Below are 24,244 nucleotides of genomic sequence, written 5' to 3' on the forward strand. Positions count from 1 at the left end.
CTCCTTTTTTACAGCTTAAAATGGAGAGGCTCAGGAATACTGTGGTTCACTGTCATACTGGTAGCCCTCTGGGATTCATGCCCTTGCGAAGTCCCCTCCTACATAGGCTCTGGCTAAGTGATTTCCTTTGGCCATGGGATATTCGCAAGTTCAATGATGCAAGCAGAGGCTTAAAAAGCACTTGTACATTGGGGCTTGTCCTCTTAGCACCCAGCCACCACCCTGAAAGGACTTCCAGGCTACCCAAGAGAGTAGAGAGAACACAAGGAGAGGTCTGTGAGATGAGACACATGGAGAGAGAGGTCCCTTGAAGGAAAACTGAGGCACCCCAGCCCAACTCCCAGCTGAATACAGTTGCATCAATGATTCCAGTCAATAATACCCAGAGCAGAAGATCTGCTTAGTCAACTCATAGAACCGTGAGATATTATACACTGTTGTTGCTTTAAGTCATTAACTTTGGGGATGGCTTGTTAGGCAGCAATAGATAAATGAAACAGATATTAAGTAACTTCCTCTATATCTTGAAGCTAATAAATAGAGTTTGAATCCAGATCAAGACTGATTTCAATGATCTAGTCACTGACACAAAATGTGACTGAAATTGAAGAAAAATAACTCAATAGTTTCATACATACCATTTAAATAACAGAAAATATATTTTAGCTCAGAATATCCAGCTATGGGGAAAAAAATAAGCCAAAGAACAAACACAGTTTAATGTCATTTATATAAAGTCCTCAAAATATGAACCTTAACAAAGTATTGTTTAGGTATTCATATGTAATAAAAGCTATAATGAAAATCAAGGGAATGATAAGCACAAATTCTAAATAGTAGTTTCTGTTGAAGGGAAGGAAGCAAGATACACTTGGAGAAAGGCACACAGAGGGCTCCAAAGACACTGGTCACATTTCATTTCTTAATATGGGTGGTAGATCCACATGTGTTTGTTTTATAATAACTTATACCACATATTTGTGATATATAGTTTTTTTAATCTATAATATATTTCATAATGAAAACAAATTTAAAAACAATCAAAGAATCTTGGAAGGAAAATGAGATCTCTGGCAATAAGTTCTTTGTATCAAAAAAAAAAAAAAAAAAAAAAAACCTGGAACCCAAAGGCTCAATAAATTTATTTTAAAAGAATAAAAAGGGTACCCTCCAGAGATAGATATACTCCCATACTCCCAATTACAGAGCAATAATGGCAAAGCTTCCTATAGTTCGTAACTCATTAAAATTGATACCAAGGGAAAAATAGATATTTAAATACAGTACTCAGAACTATTTAGTTCAACTCTTTTAAACTACTTTTGGGGACATACCTGTGTAACAGCCATTATATTTTACCACTGACAAAATCACCTCTGAATCCAGGGCATAAGTGCCTATCTGTCTAAGCTAGGGCCAGTGAACATCCTAGACCTTCCATCAATTTGCCCACCCTATCAAGGGCTCCTAGAAAGGATCATGCTGCATACCAAGAGACCCACACTTTCCCTAGCCACCAATGATTATGTCTGGATTGGATACTTGACCCAAAGCTGGCCAATCTATGTGCTGCTACCTGTCTATACCTCCAGCCTTATTCCTGCTAGACCCTCCCTTGATATCAGCACAATTGGTATATCTTTCCTTCATAGCACCTAAAATAACTGTGTGTTTATTTTAGTGATTATTCACTGATGTCTGTTTCCCTCCTAAACTGTAAGCTCCATGAAGGTGAACAGGTCAATTTTTGCTCATTACCATGTTCTATCACCTAGCACAATTCCTGACGCATACTAAACATTCAATAAGTATCTTCTTTATAAAAGAAAGAAAGGAGCATAATATTATGTCTTCTCTAAAATTGTATTTCTATTTTATAAAACTTATGTGGAATATACCCACTTTGGGCAGACAAATACTTTGAGCAAAGAAACCAAAATCATAACAGAATCTACGTTTATTCTCAACAAGGAAAAACAATGCCACAAGCTTAAAAGACTTTATAGAAACATACCTGAATGAAGTTGAATTTTCCCAATAACACCTTCTACCAACCCCAAACAAATGGGATTCCAGGCAAGAAGTAGATCCGTAGCTAAAATAAAATAAGAATTCATGAGAAAATATCCATCAGAAAATATATTACAAAAATAACTTGTCAGTAGATTTAAAAATGGTTCCAAGAAAGCAGTTATGTACATCTGGAATTGAATACATTTCCAGAAAACAGTATGGAGAAGCATTAAATCCAAGGTCTGAATAAGGCTTCTGATACAAAGATAGTTATGGGGAAAGACCTGAAGTTCTAAAACTCTATCCATATAGAAGTCAATAACATAACACACTGTAGTAAAGATGTTGGCACAATTCAAGAGGGCAGAAGAGATGAGTCACCACAGTCCTACAGCCATAGCCAGTCCCATGTTCAAAGGCAACACCTAATAAACCAACTAGAGATGTCTACTCACTGGATCACACTCTGGAAAATACCCGTTTCCAAAGATGCTGATACCAAGCAAAAAAATTCAGAAAGTCACTGTTCTTTTCTGTGATTTCTAGGACACAAACAATAGCAGCTTCCATTTATTAAGTGCCTACAATGTGCCAGACATCTTAACCAGGTATCCTCATCTGAACCATAGAACACCTACTATTATTTGGTTGACTGTTTTCTCAGTTCTCCCAAGGAATGCACATAATTTGCACCATTCTAGATGTGTAGGAATGAAGCTAATTCATTATATACAACAGATGCCTAAGGGCATTAAGGTTTAATTTTCTTGTGAAACCCAGGTTGCAAAAGGTTCTTATAAACAATATCATTTCTAATCCTGACAACTCTGTTAGGAAGGTATTACTGAGTTCCATTTTACAGATGAGAAAATGGAGGCTTAGAAAAGTAACACAGCCAAAGCCATACAATGGATAAGGGGCAGAGCTGCAATCCAAAACTGGGTTTGCATGACTCCATGACCTGGGCTCTTAACCAACACCCTACGGTGTCTCCCTCAGAAATTTTAAATGGAACTCATCAAAAAGACAATATTTAAATTTTCATATAACATGCATTCTTATTATAATAGTAACACTGTATAAAATTGGAAAAAATTTTATCACCCCAATCCTGCCACCCAGAAATAGCTTATTTTTTTGCTACACGTCAAGTCATATGTTTATATACCAAATTGCAATACTGTGAATAGAGCATTATATACTAATTTTTTTCTTATAATATTTCATGAGTATTTCTTCCCATGTCTTTAAAATATTTTTCAAAACAAAACTTCATGGCTGCGTAATTCCACCTAAGGAAGCACGCCCTCACTCTTGGGCATGTAAGTGATTTCCAGTTTTTCCTTATTGAAAAAAAAAAAAAAACATTTTTTTGTGTGTGATAAATGATGAGCATTATGCAAATATTTACTTTGCATCCCTAATTAATGCTTTAGGATGGATCCTCGGAATAGAACTACCAGGTCAAAAAAAAAAAAAAAATTTAAGGCTCCCAAATATTAAATTGCTTTCTACTGCCAGTAGCATAAGAAAATGCTTGTTTTAAAGTATTTTTGCCAGAATTTATAATTTCTTTTAAAATTTTGCTAATTTGATGGCATCTATTGCCTAACATTTCACTGCTGGCAAGAATAACATTTAATTATAAAACTGGCTACTATGTTTCTTTTCCAGTCTTCTATGATTTTCTTGTTTGTATCCTCTAATAATTTTTCTTTATATTTCTTAGTGGTTTATAAGGGTTCTTCTTATATTAAAAACATCAACCCTTGAAACATGTTTGCAAACATTTCCACAGTTTCTAATTTTTATACAAATCTATCATTTTTTCATTATCTTTAGAACAATTAGGCATTTACTAATTTTATGTCTTTCTTACTTTTTAAAAATTTAACTCTAACTGCACTGGAATTCATGATTTATGCACTGAAATTCATGGAATATTCTGATTTCTTTCCAAATAGGGAGCAGGATCCCTGTATCAGGCAGGCCAAGTCTCAACACCCAACACAGACACTCCTGGTAAGGAAAGCAGATCTGGCTACCCTAACCCTGCCAGCCTGCCCTCAAATGAACAGACCACAGTTGTAGAGTCTATCCCTTGGAGACCAAATGAGCTCTAGGAGTTTGGAGGACAAAGAAAAAGTTAGAGATAAAGTAGTCAGGGACAATTACATAGAAGTTTAGGCATAGGAAAGCAGCAAGAAAAATAATGTAAAGAAGGGACAAGGTTTGTTCTAGGGTTTGTCTTGTAGTTAGAGAAATACTTATCAAGTTTTGTCAGGAACAAGGCACTGGATCAGGCTAATAAATAAAAATAAAGGAGCAAACAGCTAGATAACAGGAGACCAGGGATTTGAATTGATAAGATTAGAAAAGTAAATGGAGGCCAACTGTGGAGAGACCTGAATGCAAGGCTAATGAGTATGCATTTCCCTGAGACCATAGGCAGGCAGAGAATGACATAAGCAAAACAAGATTATACAGCCAGGAATTATGCTGACAATATTGAAAAGAGGTAGAGAATGGGAGTAGGGAAATAAATTAGGTTTTGCAAGAGTTTTGGCTTGAAATGACATAGCACTAGCTTGGAGAGTGAGGTTCTGGAGTAAATGGTTGATGAATGCACAGGAGACTAACATGTAACACAGCAAGGGAAGGTATACCAAGGACAGGAAGAGAGTAAATCAAAGATAACACTGAAACATCTATCCTCTCTTGAGGATTCTGAAGCACATGAGTGCATCACCCATTCAAGAAAATAAAAATTTATAACTAGAAGGATGTTTTCAATAAAGTTTTTCTAAACTGAGTTTTGTCCAAAAAACAAAACAAAACAAAACAAAAAAACAAACCTGAGTTTTGTCATCTAATAATTAAAAATAATTAGTCACTTCTTACTGCCCTCTCCCCTACATAGGACCTGACTCCCAGGGGTGTAAATCTCCCTGGAAACACAGGATATGACTCCTGGGGAAGAATATGGACCCGGCAGCGTGGGATTGAGAACACCAAAAGGCGGATGCGAAATGAAACGAAAGAAAGTTTCAGTGGCTGAGAGATTTCAAATGGGGTCGAGAGGTCACTCTGGTGGACATTCTTATGCACTATACACATAACACTTTTTAGGTTTTAATGTATTGGAATAGTTAGAAGTAAATACCTGAAACTGTCAAACTCCAACCCAGTAGCCCTGACTCTTGAAGACGATTGTATAACAATGTAGTTTACAAGGGGTGACAGTATAATTATGAAAACCTTGTGGATCGCACTCCCTTTATCCAGTGTATAGATGGATGAGTAGAAAAATGGGGACAAAAACTAAACGAAAAATAGTGTGGGATGGGGGGATGATTTGGGTGTTCTTTTTTACTTTTATTTTTTATTCTTATTCTGATTCTTTCTGGAGTAAGGAAAATGTTCAAAAATAGATTGGGGTGATGAACGCACAACTATATGATGGTACTGTGAACAGCTGATTGTATACCATGGATGATTGTATGGTATGTGAATATATCTCAATAAAACTGAGTTTAAAAAAAAAAAGACAACTGAGATAATAATAACAATAAAAAAAAAGTCACTGATAATTGTTGAGGTCCAGAGAACCAGTTAAACCCATTAAGACTGAGTTCATGATGGATGGTTCAAGAGAAACATGTAAATAGAAGAATGAGAGGAGAGACTGAAGGAAGAAAAGAAAGCAGAAGATGATGAAAGCAAAAGTACAGGGGTAAAAGTTAACCTTGGAAAAGTAGGACATTACATTTTTTCCTAAGTCTGGACAGATCAAAAGCTATATATAGAAATGGAGTAAAGAAGCAGATGAGCATATTAGATGGCCTTGACTCAGTAAAAATAGGAGTCAAAGTCTATCTTTGAAGTATGCTTTAACAGGGGGAAGGACAGAGAGGAAACAAAGGGGCTGGAGGCTTGGCAGTGTGGCAAGCGGAATCCAGAAAGTCACTTCATAAATGTTCCACGCATTCTTGAAAAGCATATATACTTTAACTCACTGTTTATAAGAAAAAGGGTGTCAATCCATTAGTGGGCCATGAAATCAATTTTGCATAATGAGATCAGCATTACAATGAAGAATAATAGAACACAGAAAATAGAAAACTGCACACTGTAGAGTAAATGTCAAAACATGAAACTTTTTTCTGGTACATACATACATGTAAGTGTTCACTAGATGATGAAGTAAAAAATATTTCTTACTACAGATTTCAATATTAGAAAAAGTTATTTAACTTTTAGGTGGGGGTTAATTATATCAACTTTCTCATCATTTTGTTCAACTCCTTTGCAGACTTGCTAAATTTTTTGACTGCTTGACCTATTAGTTTTTGCAAAAGACGTTTTTTTAAAAACTCACACTTTTTGTATTTTTTTCCATTTTTCCTTTTTAATTTTTGCCTTCTATTTTTTTGAGACTATGTTGTCAGGCATATACAGATTCAGGATTATTATATCTTTCTGATGAATAGTTCTGTTTATTAGGATTTAATAACTGCCTTTACTTCAAATGATGCTCTTTGTCTTAAAGGCTGGCTTATCTAACATTTCTATTGTAAAATAAATACATTAAGCGGTAAAAAGAGATAAATACAAACATTGCTAATCCAGTCAAACTATTTCTACTCTCCATAGCCTTGAAAACAAAGTCCAAATTCCTTGGAAAAACTTTTAAGGCCCTCATGTCCACTTTCCTCCTGCCTCCCCACTCTCCCACTCCCAGCCTCCTAATCGTCAATGTGCCCTGGGCTGGAATGCTGCTCCCCACCCACTTCAGCCTGCTCTTCATTCCTCACTCAGAACAAGGGTCACAGGTCTTCCATGACACATTCCCCACTCCACCCACCCAGTAAAACTGACCTGTCTCTTTTTTGCAGCCTCCCTAAACCCTGCATATATTTCCATCATGAAACCTTATTTTGGTTTAGTGCACCTAACTGGTGGCTCGCCTAACTCCATAACTAACAAGAAGCTCATCACTACCTACTCTTGCCTTAGTATTATGTCCCCAGTGCATGGTACTCAGCAGACTCCGAAATGCTGAATGGACAGATGGATGAAATGTGGCAAGTTAGGGATAGGGAAGGAGGAGAGGGAAGTGACCCTAAGACCCATAATAAAAAGCTCCTTTAGGCACCCACACCTAGCCCTCACTCAGGTCTGCACCTGAAAAGAACCAATAAAAAGTGCAGCTTACCAATCCCTTATTAGCATAACCAGAGGGGGACAGGCCCCTCCAAGTCCTTATAATGGAAGGATCCCCACCCCAAAGTGCTGCTCCTACTCTGAAGAATGTCCGCACTCATTCCCCTTGAGCATGTACATTCACATTAGACTTTTTGGCTGCACACACTGACTAGTCCTTGTTTGGCTGCACACACTGATTAGTCCTTGAATTCTTTCCTGCGGCTGAGTCAAGAACCTTCACAGCATAAGCCCCTGGTCAAAGTCTCAACTTCTCTGAAAATTCCCAAAGCCCCAGAATGACACCAAAAGAGAGGCAAGTTGAAGTCAGATAGCAATTAGCATTGAATCAAGTTAGAAGGGTCCGTGAAACTATTTAAAATGGCAAAATTAAAGTCAACTGGTCTATATCAGATAAAGACTTCAAGGCTGGCAGAGGTGACTGCCAGCATTACCCAGCTTGTTAAAATCAGAACACAATTTTCCACTCTTCATCTAGGGCTATGTCCGTCACACCTTCTAACAATATGCTTCCCTACCAAATGCTCTCTGGTGTAATACTCTCATTTTATATTAAATAGAGCTTTCAGATCACCACCATCATTCCAGCTGCTCAAGCCAGAATCTGGACGATATCCAAAATGCCTTTTCTTCCTCAACAAGTCTTACTGATTCTATCTCCTCAATGTCTGATGAATCTTTCACTTCTCTCCATCTCCACTGCCACTGCCCTTGTCCAGGGCCAAGACCATCTGAATCATTAAAAAAGCTGTTATCTTATGAGCATCCAGCAAGCTGCTAAACATATAACAGGCACTCAAATATTTATTGAATGCATTGATAACTCTAAGCAGTTTGTTTCCACTGAGCCATGAGATATAAGGCAGGGAGCAGTAAGAATGAAGCTGAATAACTCAACAGGGACCCAATCAGGAAGACAACAGAGAGCAAATTCAGGTGCCTTTTTCTCCAGACAGGAAAGATTTGCATTTGAGATTGAACATTAGAATAGCTGTGTAAAAGATGGGCATGAAACGGCAAGCCTGAAGCCAGAGATTCAAGTGACAGAGTGGACTTGTTTCTGGAGTTGGAAGACTAGACAACAGATGTGATGTGGTAACAGCCTACATCTGGTGTCAAGAGTCCCTGGTAAAAAATCCTAGCTCTGCTGCAGGACCCTGCCACTCTCTGAACCTCTCTCAGCTTTGATTTCTTCATTTGTAAATGGAAATTCCATCTAACTCACAAGTTTTTAATGATTAAATAAGATAAGTATGTGAAAGTACCTAGCACAATGTCTGACTCATAATAACTGTTCAGTAAATTTTAGCTAAAGTCGAGGAACATACATGCACTTAAAATGTCAGGTTCCTACCTCTCCATAATCTCTCCACAGATTTTTTAAGGGTCTACACATGACTTAAAAAAGAAAAAAAAAAAAGAAAAAAGAAAAAAGAAAAGAATTTTTTAAAAACAAATTGAGTAAGTTTTTTGAATTATGAAATGTTATGGTAGGGCCATCTCAGAGTATAAATGCTTTATGAGAACATCTTAATGCCTACATCTGCTCCCAGAACTCTATTTCTTCTGAATATGAAACAGATCTGCAGCTCAGATGCAACTCAGAACTGAGCATCCAGTCTCAATAACCTGATTCTGGTCCAAATGGCAAATCAATCTTGATCATCAGCTCCCTCACCTCCCCCAACCCTCTTCATGGGAGGGAGGGAGAAGATAGAAGAGGCGGAGTCAAAGGAAGGTAAAAACATGCTCGGGAAAAAGACATAGCTAGATATTAGTAAACTTCAATTATGTATGTGAAAATGAATACTGGGTCCTAAGTTTTGAAAAACCACAGAATATAAATAGAATGTGTAACTTTTAATCAGCAACAGAAAGACACCTGACAAAAATGTGAGCTACCCAGTAGAAGAGAGAGAAAAATGGTAGGAAAAAAAAAAAAAAGAAGAAGAAGAAAAAAGCATGTAAGTGGAGAACAAGAATAAAATGTAGAAATAACCCCTAATATATTAATAATTATAATAAATGCAGTTTCAACTAACCAATTAAAAGCAGACTATTAAGTCTCAATCCCTATAACAGTTTATTTAATTCTTTGCCTATTTTGTTTACTGCTGTACACCTGTGGTCTAGCACAGCACCCGACACACAGCAGACACTCATTCAGCAGTTACTAAATCAAATGAATAAACGAATGAATAAACCAAGCATCAAAGACTCAATCGGAAAATGGATTTCTCTTACCAACTTCTTACTTTCATTGACTTGTAACAAGACTAACATCTTAAGTTTTTATTGTTTTTAAAGGAAGTCCCCAAATATCAGTTTTTGCTATACTGCAGCTTTTAATAATAAAAGCATTTGTCTTTCAATAAATATAATAAATGACAACTGTGATTTCTCACAATGAAAGATATACCTAAAAATTCTTGGCAATTTTAAATTATCTTAAAACCTCCAGCAGTGTACATGGCTCCTCATACCAACACTGAGATAAGAGACAAAGACAACAGAGAAGGATCTGAAGCAGACAATGTAACTGGCACAAGCAAAGAGGCTCTATGCCTGTCTTGTTTAACTGCCATGTCTTTGCTTTCTAATATAGTGTTTGGCACATAATACACACCTCAAAATATGTAAATATATTTTTTAAAAATCTGTTACTCTTCACTAAGGAAATAAAACAAGTTGGCACTAGCAAAGTCTGTTGATATAGAGGATATCTATAGACGTTGTTAGTCTAGGCATATGGCTGATAAGCAGCTACTACATTTGGTAGACCCTCTCAGTTGCCCACTTTAAATGGCTACTCTGAAGGCAGAAGCCATTAGAATGGCAGAGAAAATGGCCAGTGGTGCTTATACTATCCTTTCACAAAGAACAGCCATGTAACTGAATTGCTGCAACAAACGTATTGCTTTCTAACCCTCCCCCCAAAAGATATACTCCAGTGACAAAAAAATTCAAAAGAGAAACATTTTAAATTCCCAAGTAAGTTTTAAAATACTTAAGGATATTAAAGTTATCTAATAGGGAACAGAGTTGCTTATAAATTATAAAAATATAGCATTTTAGAAATAATGCCAAATTTTAATTAGTGAAATAATTAAAGTAAAATATACCCAAAGACCTAAATTTTTGTCATAAACCCAATTGTTTGACCATTATGTCAATATTTCCACTCTTATTCCAGATCCATTTGGCAGTACATGGCTTCTATTTTCATATACCCTCCTCTTCCTGGTACACAGAAAACAAGTGATTTAAGTATTGTGCATCTGCATAGAGCATGAGTCATTCATTCCAAGAGCCCAGAGTGAGGGCACTCTCTCAGCCCAAGAACAAGTCTGTGTTCTGCCTAAATGCTGAAATTCATAGAAAATTTCATTTGTGTCTAGAAAAATTTTTTTCAAAAAAGGTGCCACAGTATGCATAAATAATCAGACCCAAGTTTCACTTCGTGCTTAAAACAAAGAACATCATTGCTCTGAAAAGGCAATCACCAACACCAATGAGGAAAAGCTTCTCAGATAAGGAAGCAAAAATTCCAATTGTTAGGTCATCCATGTCTTAGTTCTCAGAATTTAATTAGACCAGAAAAAGAGGTTAAGAAATAATTTGATTTCTCAATCCTGGCTGTTTATTTTCATCATTTAGGAACTTTATAAAATACTGATGCCCGGGCTCAAATCTGTTAGAGTGGGAACCTGGCACAGGTATTTTTTTCTTTTTAAATCTTCCCCAGGTGATTCTAATTTACAGCCAGGTTGAGAATTACAAATTACTGGTCTAAAAGATTGTAGGTCACTGGGTGGAACCTACTTTAATAGCTTATTTTTATCCTATCGGTCTGATTCAAAGATGGTACCTATGGTGTGTAGAACTTTAAAATCTCTTCTAACAAAACACCAAAACTGCATAAAGATCTCATAATATGGTGAGCTGGCATAAAATCAGCCATCTCAGTCTAACCCAGTAGAAGGAAACATTTCAAAAAATAGTCCCAAGAATACTTAAAAGATGAGTAACTCTGCAAATCTGTTAGTTATCACTTAGGAAAAGGATCTAAGAATTTCTAAAGATGTTTCTATTAAAATAGGGATCTAATTACAATGCAGCAAGAAGCCCACAAAGTTTTTATTATCATGAAGGATATTAGAAACATTTTCTAAAACTCTACAATATCCAAAATTGTTTAGTCTCTCTCTGGAACATGAAGTTCTAATTGTCACATCTCAAGAAAAGACCCGGTACAACTCAAAAAAAACAAGAAGAAAATGGCTTTAAAAAAATAAAAAAAAAAGTCTTTCATGAAAGGTAAGACAATAATATTAAGCCAGAGAGGTCCTAATGGAAATTGCACATAATCATGAAATGCATGGACTTCACAGTACATTCGGAATATCAGCATAGGAAACACAAAAGTTTGGCTCAGGAACAAATGAAAAGAAGCACAGCTTAAAACTTTCCACACTTATTATCTTAAGAAGCTGAAAATACATCCAACTCAAAGGATTAGATAAATCCTTAGATAAGCAATTCATACTGCATCCACCAAGAAACAGCAATGTCTTGGGATATATCACTAAACTCCTACTTTCCCCCAAACTGTTCTTTTAATGTTCAGAAGCACAATTCTGAGAACTAAATCAATGCATGGATGGTGAGCAAACAATTGGTATTTTCCTTTCCTCAACAGGCTTCATAAAATTAGTGCTTTGGTCATTAAATAGATGTAACCTCTCTCCCAACTGGCATTTAAATAATTTCCTAGCTTTTCCTCTTCCATCTCAGATTGTTTGTACAGTCCTCACCAACAAAAGCTCTGCCTTCAAACCTACCATTAAGTCTAGGATTTGCCATTTTCCTTGGCCTCAAATGAAGAACTGATTCGGGATCAAACAACTTGAGTCACAGCATGGTGGGGAGAAAAAAACTTGTGCCAATTCCAACAGTTTGGCCAGTTAGGCTTTATTTATTCTCCAAAACTTCATTTTTTGAGCACCAAGTCAGAATGAAGGAAGAGTTATTTCTTGTAAAACAAAAGAAACACCTGTAAAAGTCCAGTAGTACATACAGCCAGTGTCTCCCAAAATTTTCCGCTCCCATAGATAGACACAATAACAGACTATATATGAAAGGAACTTTGTAGATTCAAGTCAAAGAGCACCTTTCTTCCCATTTTCTTTGCTATTAGGAAGGAAAAATACATTTTTTTCCATCTTCGCAGAAAAGATCTCAAACTTTAGGATTCAGTTCAAATATCCCACAGAACTCTCTTTATAGATTTATCACAGGATCTACAATCATGTATGTGTGTCCCCCACTGAACTGTCCCTCAACTAGGGGAGGGACAGTGTTTTATTCATCTTTTTACTTTGGCACAATGCTTGGCAGACAAGTGTTCAATAAATGTTTGTTGAAAGAATAAGTGAATAACTTCACAATATTTAAGATTTAATGTAATGTTAAGGAGAAAGTAATATAATACTAAATTAGTTTTGAAAGGTGCAAAAGGGAATAAATGCCACAGCTACTAAAGATGAATCCTGGAAGTCAAGAAGCACAGCTGCCCAGGAGGGAAAAGAGCAAACTATTACTGGTCCCCTGCGAAGTATGTGGATGTGGGTGTGGGTGTGGGTGTGGGTGGAGGTGTGTGTGTGTGGGGGGGGGGGTGGGGGTTGCTGGAAATAGTGAGAAGAACATTTATATCTGGCATAAAAGCAATGTATAATCATACCATGATATATCAACAATACTATACATGCAAACTATTAAAGATACAAGCATTATGGCATGTTTAAAATTCTCTAACATTTCAGTTAGATGTTATTATCTCAAATTGTACATACTGATATTAAAGATATAGTGAAATCTGAAGTTCATGTAACAAAGTAAAAAGCTATTTCAAAAATTAAGATTCAAAAAAAAAATCTATATACTTTCAAATAGGCTACTATCAAGCTAAAGAAATACACAGTTTAAACTTGAAAGAAATTCAAATTAAAATGAAATAACTTAAAGAACACCAAGGAACACTGACTTAAAACCAACCTGTATTTCACTTCAACAACCTCACCAAAGCAAGCAAGCCTGAGTGGATGCTTTTTTGGCGAATAGAAGCAGTTTCCTTAAGGGTCTCACAGCAACCACAAAATGAGTCTTCCTAACAGAACATGGTACTACCAGTATGTGCTGTGATAGTACTACAATGCTAAATGTTCAGTGTTTACCCTGACTCTAAAAATACTACTTAAGCATTTTTACTTATGTATTGTCAATATCACTAACAATTAAAAACTGTATAATTTTCTTATTTTGTTAAATATACTCTGACTCTAATGTTCTTCTCAGCTTAATTATGGTCAGCTGATATAGGATTAATGACTTAGACCAGCTAATGGGTAATTATTCGTTAGGGGTTCTGCAACCTTACTGTTACTTTCTAAACTTATATTTGTAAGGCTAGAATTAAAAACATTATATTTTAAAACATATTTAAACAGCAATAACACAATTAACAAAAAGAGAGATAGCAACACACCTTGTAAAGAACTAACACAATTAAATCCCCATAAAATCAAGCCAAAATGAGGTTTGAACTATGCTTCTGAAACTGCACCAAATCAACAGCACAGCCAAACTAATTCAATTTTCCAATAGTTTAATATCTATCTGCAAATACATCAGTCAATTCCATCATAAATCACAAGGGCCAAAATCGGCAACAAGCAAACTTCTCTGCCTTATGCCAGTTTAGGAAAAATAAAAATGGCTATGGATCCCATTTATTTTCATTCAAAAAGAGAATAAATTTGTTGACTAATACAGCCTTCAAAATTAGATTACCTCCTTTATGAATAAAATGACAACGAGAAATTAGGATGGCTTTTTTAAGGTGGTAAAAGGCAGTTCTTCTGCATTTAATCCTCTCAATGACTCCTATGAGGTAGAAATTAACATCATCCCTGCTTTACACATAGGGAAGCTAAAACAGATGGAATGAGTTGCTCAAGGCATACAGGGTAGATCAAGGACTAGAATTATTTCAATTCCTTCAGTACAACTTTTACTGAAGGTCTAATTACTGTGGGCCAGCTGCCAGAGATACAGGGATGAATCTGCATCTCCCTTTCCCTGCTCGGGCTGTGTTAGGCTAGGTACCTGGGATAAGGGGAGCCAAGGGAGGCATCCTGGAGCAGCAGCAACGTGGCCAAGTTCTCAAAGAGCCAGATGTCAGGGCACCTTGAGTTCTGGCACCTGCATACCCCACTCAGAAGGCTCTTGAGAAGCCTCTCTTCCGAGATTAGCCTTTGGCAAATCCTGGCCTCTGCTGACCATGGCCTGGCCAGAACACAAACTTCTAGGAGCCAACGATTCCCATAAGGTTCCTGCTGTCTTTGAAGGTGGCTAACCTCCAGACGTTTTCTCCTCTTTTCCCCTTTGCTTTGTAGGCTCTCAGAGGATGCCGTGAAACTGGATCTAGGACTCTTGCAAAGCTAGACTGGGAAAGGCTTCAGGTTGCTCATCACTGGCTGAAATAGTTCCTGTCCAGTACATATCAATGTTTCTGTTCAAAGATCTACCCTGTATCTATTCCCTTCTCAAACTGCAAATGTTCTGAAAGCTTAAGAGAAACCTGATACACTGACCATAGCTGGAGAAACAGCTAGTCAATCTATTATATAACAAGGTCTCCTGTAAGTATATAAACTAATTTTGAAAAAAAAAAAAGGAGTCAGGGAAGGTATAAAGTCAAAAACAAACCAGAAGTCCCATTGTCATCAGTTTCATTCTATATAGATCATCCCTCAATGTACTTGCTTTGATATCTGAGAGGTTATTTTATTCTCCATATAGCCTAAACTGTAAAGATTATGATAGCTTAGGAGAGATTTCAGATATTACCCATACAAATCTAAGTTCTATAACTTTATGGTCAGGAAGGTAAAAAAATTCATAAAACATTTTTGTCAACATTGAGAAAAATCTGGTTTTGGAATCACATACTGGGTTAGAAGCCTGGCTCTCTCTTACTTGGACAAATTATTTTGCTGTGCCTCAGTTGCCTTACCTATAAAATGAGAATACTAGAACCCTCCTCCTGAGGTTATTGTGAGGGTGAAATGAAATAATACATGTAAAGGGCTTAGAACAGCATCTAGTTCAGAAAAGTGCTCAAAAAAAAGCCATTATTTTTAGCTACTATTAATCCCTCAGTTGCCAATGAAAACAAAATATACACAAAAGTTTTCCACAATCTGCAAAACCTGTTTCCAAAAACTGTCAGTTACCTTAGAAAGATTTTTTTTTTTTTAAACTAAAGGGGGATCGGGGAGAGTTTGGAAAGATGATTCTTTTCTATCTTGCATGCAGAAAAATAAGCATACATAAAAAAAATTCATACAGACCTGTTCAACCCAACTGCTAGCCTGTTAGTAATATAAAAGATGGCGTAAAAGTAGTTCAGGGTATAAAATTGGTCATTTTAAAGAAACCATTTTAAAGAAACCAAAGGCTAAAGATACTAGGAAAAAAACCTGGTTATTCAACAACAAAAATGGTTAGAAAGATTTTTACAATATATTCAATAATTCAGCATTTTAAGTTAAAATGTCCTATTACATTTTGTCATGGTAATTCATGAATTTTTAGCAAACATGATTTTTTAAAAAGGTAAAACTCAAAATCTTTTTTCTCTGAAGTAAATACTAGGTGACGTAAAACTCCAAGTAAAATAAATACAGAGTTTCATAAAATACAATTCCTCAAAAGAAATAAATGTTCTATGTAGATTTCAATTCCCTACATAAAATTTCCCATGCAAAAAAAGTTAACTTCATATGACATATTATAAAATAATGTAATTATCAAAGATAATTCTGAGGACAGTAAAACTTTGTTTCCATAAAATCTAAATGAAAGCTAACATCCCCTCCCAAAAACTTCCTTGGTATTCATCATTCAGAGTATTACCTCTCTATATATGGTTTATCTGCTTAGGAATGTTATGTGTATGACAGATGCTTTGAGGTCTTTCTGTGGACACTCAGTCTCAGAATAGAATGAGGCAACACACAGCAGTAAATTATATAACACTGTCATAACAGACAAGTCCACAAGGACTAGAGGAAGCAATTCTAAGACTGAAGAGATAAGAACATATCATATCACCCTCCTCCCAAAGTGGACTGTATTATATTCCTTTCTAAGTCTTTAAATTACAATTCTTAGTCTCATAAATTAAACTCCACTCCTGGAAACAACTGGATGATTACACTGTGCTTTATCATTTTCCCTGATAGAAAATAAAATAACTTAAATATTTTTCCTCTGGTGTCACAAGCTTGCAAATAGACATAAGCATCCACCAAAAGGCAATGGTATGTATAAATACAGATTACTTGCTACTCATTAAAAAAAAAAAAAAAAACACAGCAGAAAAATAACAACACTTAGCTGTTTGGCTAGAAGGAAAAACTGAAAAGAAAATGTAAACAATAGTAAAGAAGAAAATTATAAGGAATACTACCACAAAGATTACCCCAAACAAAGGTGATACTAAACCATATAGAAAAATAGCACAAGGGAAATGCACCCTTTCTCACATTTTTTCACTCAAGTGAACAGAGATTTTCTGCTCCAATTAAAAGACATTCAAAACAGGGCCTATTTCTCTGAGCCCATCTTGGCAAATAAATTCATTAACACACACACCTCCCCCCACAATGAGGGACGTGACTCCCAGGGGAATGAATCTCCCTGGTGACATGGGACATGATTCCCAGGAATGAGCCTGGCCCTGGCAGTGAGGGATTGAAAATGCCTACTTGACCAAAAAAGGGGGGAAAGGGAAGGTAAAAAGCTGAGGTCACAGTGGCTGAGAGATCCCAAATAGAGTTAAGAGGCTATATTCTGGAGGTTTCTCTTATGCAAGCGCCAGCTAGACATCCCAACTGGACACAGCATGCCATGCCGTTACCAAAAGTAGTCCCCAAATACCTAATTCCCTACCTGAGATTCCATAAAAGATGCACTCAACAAGTTTTATCTTTTAGAAACTTAAATCCACCAGAATGCTCCTATACTAGACAAGTCCTAACACCCAGAGGTAACAGCCTTTTTAAGATCAACTATTGAATGCAGTCCCCTTCCCCATACTGTAGACAACCCCTTTCAATTAGAACAAGTTAGGGTGCTCACTGTATAGACAACCCTAAAGTTGGAGAAAGAGATTGAGAGGAAGGTAAAGTAACAAACGAAATAAAATATAACAAAGATCTATAAATACTGAAACTTTATATAATTATAGATTTTTTTTTAGATGCTGGGGTGTTGGAATGGCTGGAAGGAGTTAAACGACATAGCAGAACTGTAGCCTATAGCATCCTTTGGGATTTGCTCTATAGCTGCTCAATGAATTGTGCCTTGAAGGTCCTCACCTTCCTGTACGTACCTTGTATTGCATAATAAGGAATGAAGTGAAACTGTGGAACTGTAACCCATAACAATTTTTTAAATTACCTATGTGACTGTTTGCTGAGCTGTACATTGAGAGTTGACACCTTTCTGGGTGTATGTTATATTTTACAATGGAAATGGCTGAAGCCATGGAACAGTGACCCATGACATACGTTGAAATTTGCTCTCTAACTACTTGTGAAATTGTACACTGAAAGTTATCACTGTTATGTATGTATGTTAAAGTTCACAAAAAAAAAAAAAAAACAGGGCCTAAAATAAACACAACACAACATTCTATTTTTTTATATTACTTCCAATAAGTACAATATTCATTAAACATATCTTCAGTTGTTTCGTTACATAGTGTATTTTTAAGGCAATGATATTAATGAGAGAACACTTGGACTTAAAATTAATTCAGCTCAACTCAACAAAAAATGCCTGTGTCCTTAGCATTCTAAAAGTCCAGAGAGATCAAGATAAGTTAAATACTGTCCTTGCCTTAGGGAGTAACTATCCACTGGGGAAGAAGTAAGCAAATTATTATGATGCAATGCAGTAAGGGCTATCATCAAAGGGTGTACTAAGTGTATAAAGTGTTTGTAAACACAATAAAGGTGGCCAATAATTCTGCCCCAGGGACGAGGGCTAGGATGAGCACAAGGCAGAGGTGGCATCTGAACTGGATCTTATAGAATGAACTACTCAGGAAAAGGAGCTAACAGTAACAAACATTCCAGGCTGAGGGAGCAATCATTTTAACCTTAAATATCATCGTCAATACTGATTCTTCAGAAGTATCTAGGGGGAAAAATTCTGTTTCAGGTTGTTCAATAGCCACAAAAAAAATGTAGAAACCACAATGCCTGCAAGCTCTTTTTGGCCTTATAATATTGTCTCTTGGAAAAGAAAAGGACTTAGTCAGCAATCTATTGAGCTAAATAACCATAAGAAACAATATAAGATTTGAAATGCTTTCACTACAAACAATAGCAAAACCAGTCATAAAAGCACAGGAAGAAAGTTCAATAATGAGGTCATTCCAAATATAGAAAAAGACTGGAAATGAAAAGCATCTACTAGATTAAACACCATTATTAAACAGACATTATTCAGAAAGGATCTTGAATATTGGATAGGAAAAACTATGATGTGAAGTCAAGTACATGGGATTCTTTATTAACTGGCTTATATTTGAACACCTAAAGATCAAAACTGGACATTACTTCTGAAACATAATGGCCTCTTCCCTCCTCTAGATTTTTGGTATACTTCAGTGTGAGGTCTAGTATATCCTATGAATGAGGGAATTAACTGTAAAAGCTACAGCCATTTTTTTTGTTCAGAAAAAAAAATGTTTTTAATTTGCCTTCTGATAATGGTCTTTGGATAAATAAATAAACAGTAATCCAAACCACATTGCTTAATCCAAAATCTGGACCCAGGTTACCCCATGAATATTCCTTAAAAGCTCAGTCCTGCTCAGCTACACGAATTTTTCTAGCTCAGAAGTATGGGCGTAAAGTCACTAGCCCACATTCCAGAGGAGCTGACCTACTTCACTTCAGGGGAATAGTCTCCCCAAGCAGCCATTAGGATTGGAGCCCCTCCTGTGTGCAAGAGACAAACACAAACCAAACAGAAAAACAAGTGATTTGCTTAAAACCCCTCCTATTCAGAGAACTCCAGAGACCAGCCCCCATACCACGTAATTCCACCGTGTTGGTTCATATCTGTCAATCTTAGAGGCTAAGAGAAAGAAACACAGACAATCCACCCTATTTAGATATGCATCATTTCACTGTCCAAATACACAAGTGACCATCTAAGGATTTCCTGAGTGTTTTTCATGAAGCACATCAATTCTTGTCCTCTAAACATTAAACCCTTAAACAGGTATTGTTTTAAAACACATTTTCATTACATACAAGTAAAGGCCTAAAAAAACCCAACCCTCACTTTATAATTGAGGAAACTGAGGCACAGAAATGTTTGTATCAGTCAGATGAGCTGAAGATCTCAAGTTCCACCCACCTCTAATAGTCTAAGCTCTGCGAATACAAGGGGGTGGCTCTTCTCACAGCCTGGGAAATTCTGTTGTTTACTTTTCTTCAAGCTACAAACCTATGCTGGTGGGGGAAGGAGAGTGAGGGGGAACCAGGCAAGTGGTCAAATCAGGAAACACACAGATGAGATCAAGACTGAGACTGGCCAAAATTAGCCTATCTTCAACAACTTCTGTGCCAACATCAACAATAACCTTATCTGGGTGCAGTCATTCATTTCTCCTGTATTCTAATTGGAGGAAATAAAATGTAATAGCAAAAGAAAAAGAAAAAAAAAAAAAAAGTAATACTAAGAAATACAGCCAGAGCCTTAAAAAAAATAATAATAAAAGTTCTCCACTACTTTGGCAAATCAACTAACAGTTCTTTTAAGGAAACAGTGGGGCTTGCCAGAAATGTTCCGGGGTTGGTCAAACTGCCCCAAATAAGAGTAATTTCTCATACCTCTCCCTTATCTGAAAAAGAGGATACTACCACCTGCTTTGCAAAGTTACTGTGGAAGGTAGGAATAAATATTAAGAGGTCTTGTCCTTGAAACCATCCCATTAATGGTCACTGCTGTGAAAGGAAAAGCCCATTTGGACACTCTGCCCTTTTCAATTCAACACCATGTAATTCTTTTGTCTAGATTACATACAAAAATTAAAAGTAAATTTGAAATTCTCTGGCTATTTCTTTAAAGAACTTTATTTGCACATTTTTCTAAAGTGAAAAGATCTCTGAAGCAGATGAGGAGAAAGGATTGGCAACCTATAAAGGCCAGGTGCTACCCATCCCCTCAAAGAGGAAATCCCCTGGACGGTTGGCTCTCTGAGGGCAGGGACTGGTCTTGTTTAAGTCACGAGTGTAAACAGGTTTTCCTAAAGCAGACTCGCTGTTGTAGATTTAGGCATCTCATAACAACCCACCTGACACCCAAACATCAACCGACAACACATTTTGTATTGCACAGTAGCATTACACAAAAATATTAAAATTTTAACATTACAATGCAGCTTAATTGTAGTATTACAATCAAAGAAAAGGTGCCTTAAGTCGGGGGCTTGTGAGGTAACCATCATGAGGTCACACCTTTAATAACAAGGCACCAGACACACAGATGTCAAGAGAGACTCTCCCGCAGAACGTTCGACTGAACGCGCGCAGTCGCTCCTGGCCTGACTCCGGAATTAGAACCCAGAACTCGTGAAGGGACTTTGCATGTGAGAAGCCACTACTCGGTCACCCCAGAATGGCAGAGGCCTTCAGACCAAAGCGCACCCCGCTCGAACTTTCTAGGGAAAGCGGGCCACTCAGCCCGCGGCCCGCGCAGCTGCGAAGGGCCGAGGCGGGCACCTGCGGCCGCGGCCCTCGAGGCCCCGGCCCCGACCTCGGGCGGTCGGTGAGAGGCTGGGTTCCGGGTGTGCCCTCCGACGAAGCCGCCAAGATCTTGAGGCGGAAGTGCGCCTGTGAGCGACGAGGGTCGCCAGCCCTTTCTTCTCCCGCAGAGGGGCAGGGGCTCGATGAGGGCGCTGCCCGCGCTCTCCCTCCGGTCAAGGAAAAATGACAGCTGGAGCCTTCGCCTCCCGCCGGCCGGCTCGGCTCCTCCCGGCTCAGGGGCCCGGCCGCGCCCCCCTCTGCCCCGCCCTGCCCCCGCCAGCCTCACCGGGTCGAAGCTGGAGGCCGCCGTCCCGCCGGCTGCACCACAGCGCGCGCTCGCCCTGCTGCAGGATGTAGTGGTCCTTGGCTTGGAAGAGCTCCATGCCGGCTCCGGGCGCCGACAGAGGCGGCGGCCCGAGCGCGCTCGCGTGCCCGAGTTCCCCCGGCCCCGGCGGCGACGGCCCGCGGGGGGCGCCCGGGGCGTCCTCGTCGGCCGGGGCCGCCAGAACCGGCGTCTCGGGAAGGGACAGCGCCTGGGAGCAGCGGCTGAGAGAGCACACCCAGTCGGCTGGACCCGAGAGAACAGAACGCGCCCCAGCGGCGGCCGCAGCCGGGGCGACCTCCTCCCCCGGCTCCACCCCTTCCTGGCTCCTCCCCTTCCTCGGCTCCTCCCCCGCCCCGCCCAGACTCCTCCCCTTACCTGGCTCGTTCCCCGCCGCCTACTCCCCCAACCCTCGCCCTTCTCCCGCTTATTCTGCCGGGTTTCTCCCCGCTTGCTCTTTCCGGCTCCTTTCCTCAATCTCTTCCTCCTCCTTCAGTTCGTAACTCCTCCATCCCACATCTCCCTCCTCCTCCCGCCCCCCTTCTCCTTCCTCCCGCCCCCCCTTCTCCTTCCGCTCTTCCTCAGGCTCCTCTCCGGGCCGGGCCCGCCTTCCTACCCTTGGCGGCAGCCGGCGAGATCTGAGCTTGGCTGATCCAGGCCGAACGCCCCCGCGGGCGCAGCCTTTGGGGTAGAAACCTGCTCGTGGAGCCTCCAACGCCCACGCCGGCGGGTTTTTCATTCCTTTCACCACCAGCCCTAAGGAAAGCCAGGCCGAATTCCTAAATCCAGCCGGACACATCACCCAGGGCGGCGCTGAGCACCTGACCTGCAAGCCTGAGCTGTCTGCAGAGACCAGAGCCCCACGGGACTGGTTGCGGAGTCCACCCCTAGCCAGGCTCTCCGCGGAGTGGAGACGCCTTGTGTCTTGGCCTTAGAGCCGTTATTAGAATCCCGCGACGCTTGAGTACAACAGGCATTCAATAAATGCACATTAGTGAGAAACGTGCAACAATAAAAAATACACAAAGGATCAGCAGCAAAGGGTCTAAATAGAGAGAAGAGAGCAAGTACAGAAGCTGTGTATGCCGAATTAAGCCGGATGGGTCTGAGACTTAATAATTATCAATTAATGAAGTGGAAGGGATATGGTTTGGCAATGATACGATAGCTGGAGAACCTCTGTGGAAGGAGGAATCCTTCCCGGGCATGTCTCAGCTCAGTTTATCTTGAAAGGCTAGGCAGTGTTTTGAACAGAGTGGGGCCTGGGAGTCAGGCCTCAGAGTTCCAGTCCAACTCTGGGTCTATAGAGCTGTGTGATCTTGGCCTCAGATGGTGGTTGAATTAAATGACCTTTACTCTCCCAGTACTATAAATCAGTGAGTCTTTTTACTCTTGTTTACTGCCTTCTCTAATGCCAAGGAAGGAAGGGAGGGAGGAAGGGAGGAAGGAAGGAAGGGGAAAGAAATGAAGGAAAGAAGAGGTAAGGAAGGAAGGAAGGAAAGCAAGAGATGAGATATAAGGGAGACAATACTTTTTAACTTTCTCCTCAGATAAAAGAGAGAGAGTCCAAAATCAGGAAGGAGTTCCACATTACTAATTATTCCAACCCACACAGATTTCTCCTTTGAATTTCCATAGCACAGAAAATCCCATGAAGACAAAAAGTCCTGGAATCTTCTCTGATAAGTACCATGCCTTCTAGGCTATGTCAACATAAGGGTCAAGAGGGGTGATTACTATAACAAATCTTTGTGATGTGATTTAGAAAAGAAGATAATAGAGACAAGAAAGTGATAATTAAAAAAAAAAGTCCAGTGGAACCATCAGTTTCAAATTTGTCGAACTAAGCCGTATGTTGACTTTCTTAGCAAAAATGAATAGATGAGAAAGTCCTACGTAGACAGTATGTTCTGGGAATTATTTCATTATTTTTTATTTCATTATTTTTTAATGAGTCTCATTGCTTGACATGAAATAATGCTTTCATAACTGTTTTATAACCATGGATTAGTTGATAGAGATTTTTCTGGATGTTTAAATCCGTGGTTGTCAACCCTGGCTACCTATTGGAATCACCTGAGGAGTTTTTCAAACATACCAGTGTTTTGACCTCAGACCAATTAAACCAAAATCTCTGGGGTGGGGCTTTGGCATCAGTATTTTTGTCCTAAACTCCCCAGGTGATTCTAATGTGCAGCCTGGATTAAGAGTTACTGTTTTAAATGAAATTAATTAGTTAAATCTGCCTAACAGCAGGTGCACAGAAAACAGAAGTCAGTCATTAACTAGTGTCATTGTGTGGGGTTGGTTACCTGTAAATGCAGAGACAACAAGCAGAGTCAGTAGGAAAGAAAACCTGGAGGTAAGAGGCTCCTGTGGTGTATTTGATCCAAATGACACCCTGCTCTCTCTTAGTCAGGCTCTGAATGCATCCTCGGCAGAATGAGTGAAAAGAGTAAATACTCTCTGTCACTGAGAAACGTCAGTCTCCCTTGCTATTTCTATGGATTTCCTAAATCCTAAACCCTGCTTGCTTACCTGGAGTCCTGACCCTGAAGCTTCTCCACTCCCAGGCTGGTGAATCCATCCTTGGCCTGGGGCTGCCCATCACCCTTCATCACTGTTTTCTAGATACTAATTTGAGACCCTCCTGGCCTCCTGTCCCACCAGCTTAGAGTGGACAGATCATGTGATACTCTTCCATTTTGTAAACATGGATGACCATCATACACGATATACATATTATTTTATATGTATGGCATATTTCCATTAATTTAAGTGCATTCACTAGAAAGTT

At 38.8% G+C, this 24,244-nt stretch overlaps 1 protein-coding gene across 2 annotated transcripts in view; it reads right to left on the reverse strand.

The window, feature by feature from the left end:
* INPP5F (inositol polyphosphate-5-phosphatase F) overlaps nucleotides 1-21,640 on the reverse strand; it is a 103,075-nt gene extending 81,435 nt beyond the window's left edge. For both annotated transcript variants that reach the window (XM_037805387.1, XM_037805388.1), the window contains exons 1-2: nucleotides 21,412-21,640; nucleotides 2,015-2,095 (exon numbers count right to left, since the gene is read on the reverse strand). In XM_037805387.1, coding sequence (XP_037661315.1) covers nucleotides 2,015-2,095; nucleotides 21,412-21,508 — 178 coding nt within the window. In that variant the 5' untranslated portion in view covers nucleotides 21,509-21,640. The remainder of the gene's footprint in view (nucleotides 1-2,014; nucleotides 2,096-21,411) is intronic.
* Nucleotides 21,641-24,244: the final 2,604 nt, after the last annotated feature.

This window comes from Choloepus didactylus, chromosome 15, assembly GCF_015220235.1.
Source record: "Choloepus didactylus isolate mChoDid1 chromosome 15, mChoDid1.pri, whole genome shotgun sequence".
Taxonomy (NCBI): Eukaryota; Metazoa; Chordata; class Mammalia; order Pilosa; family Megalonychidae; genus Choloepus; species Choloepus didactylus.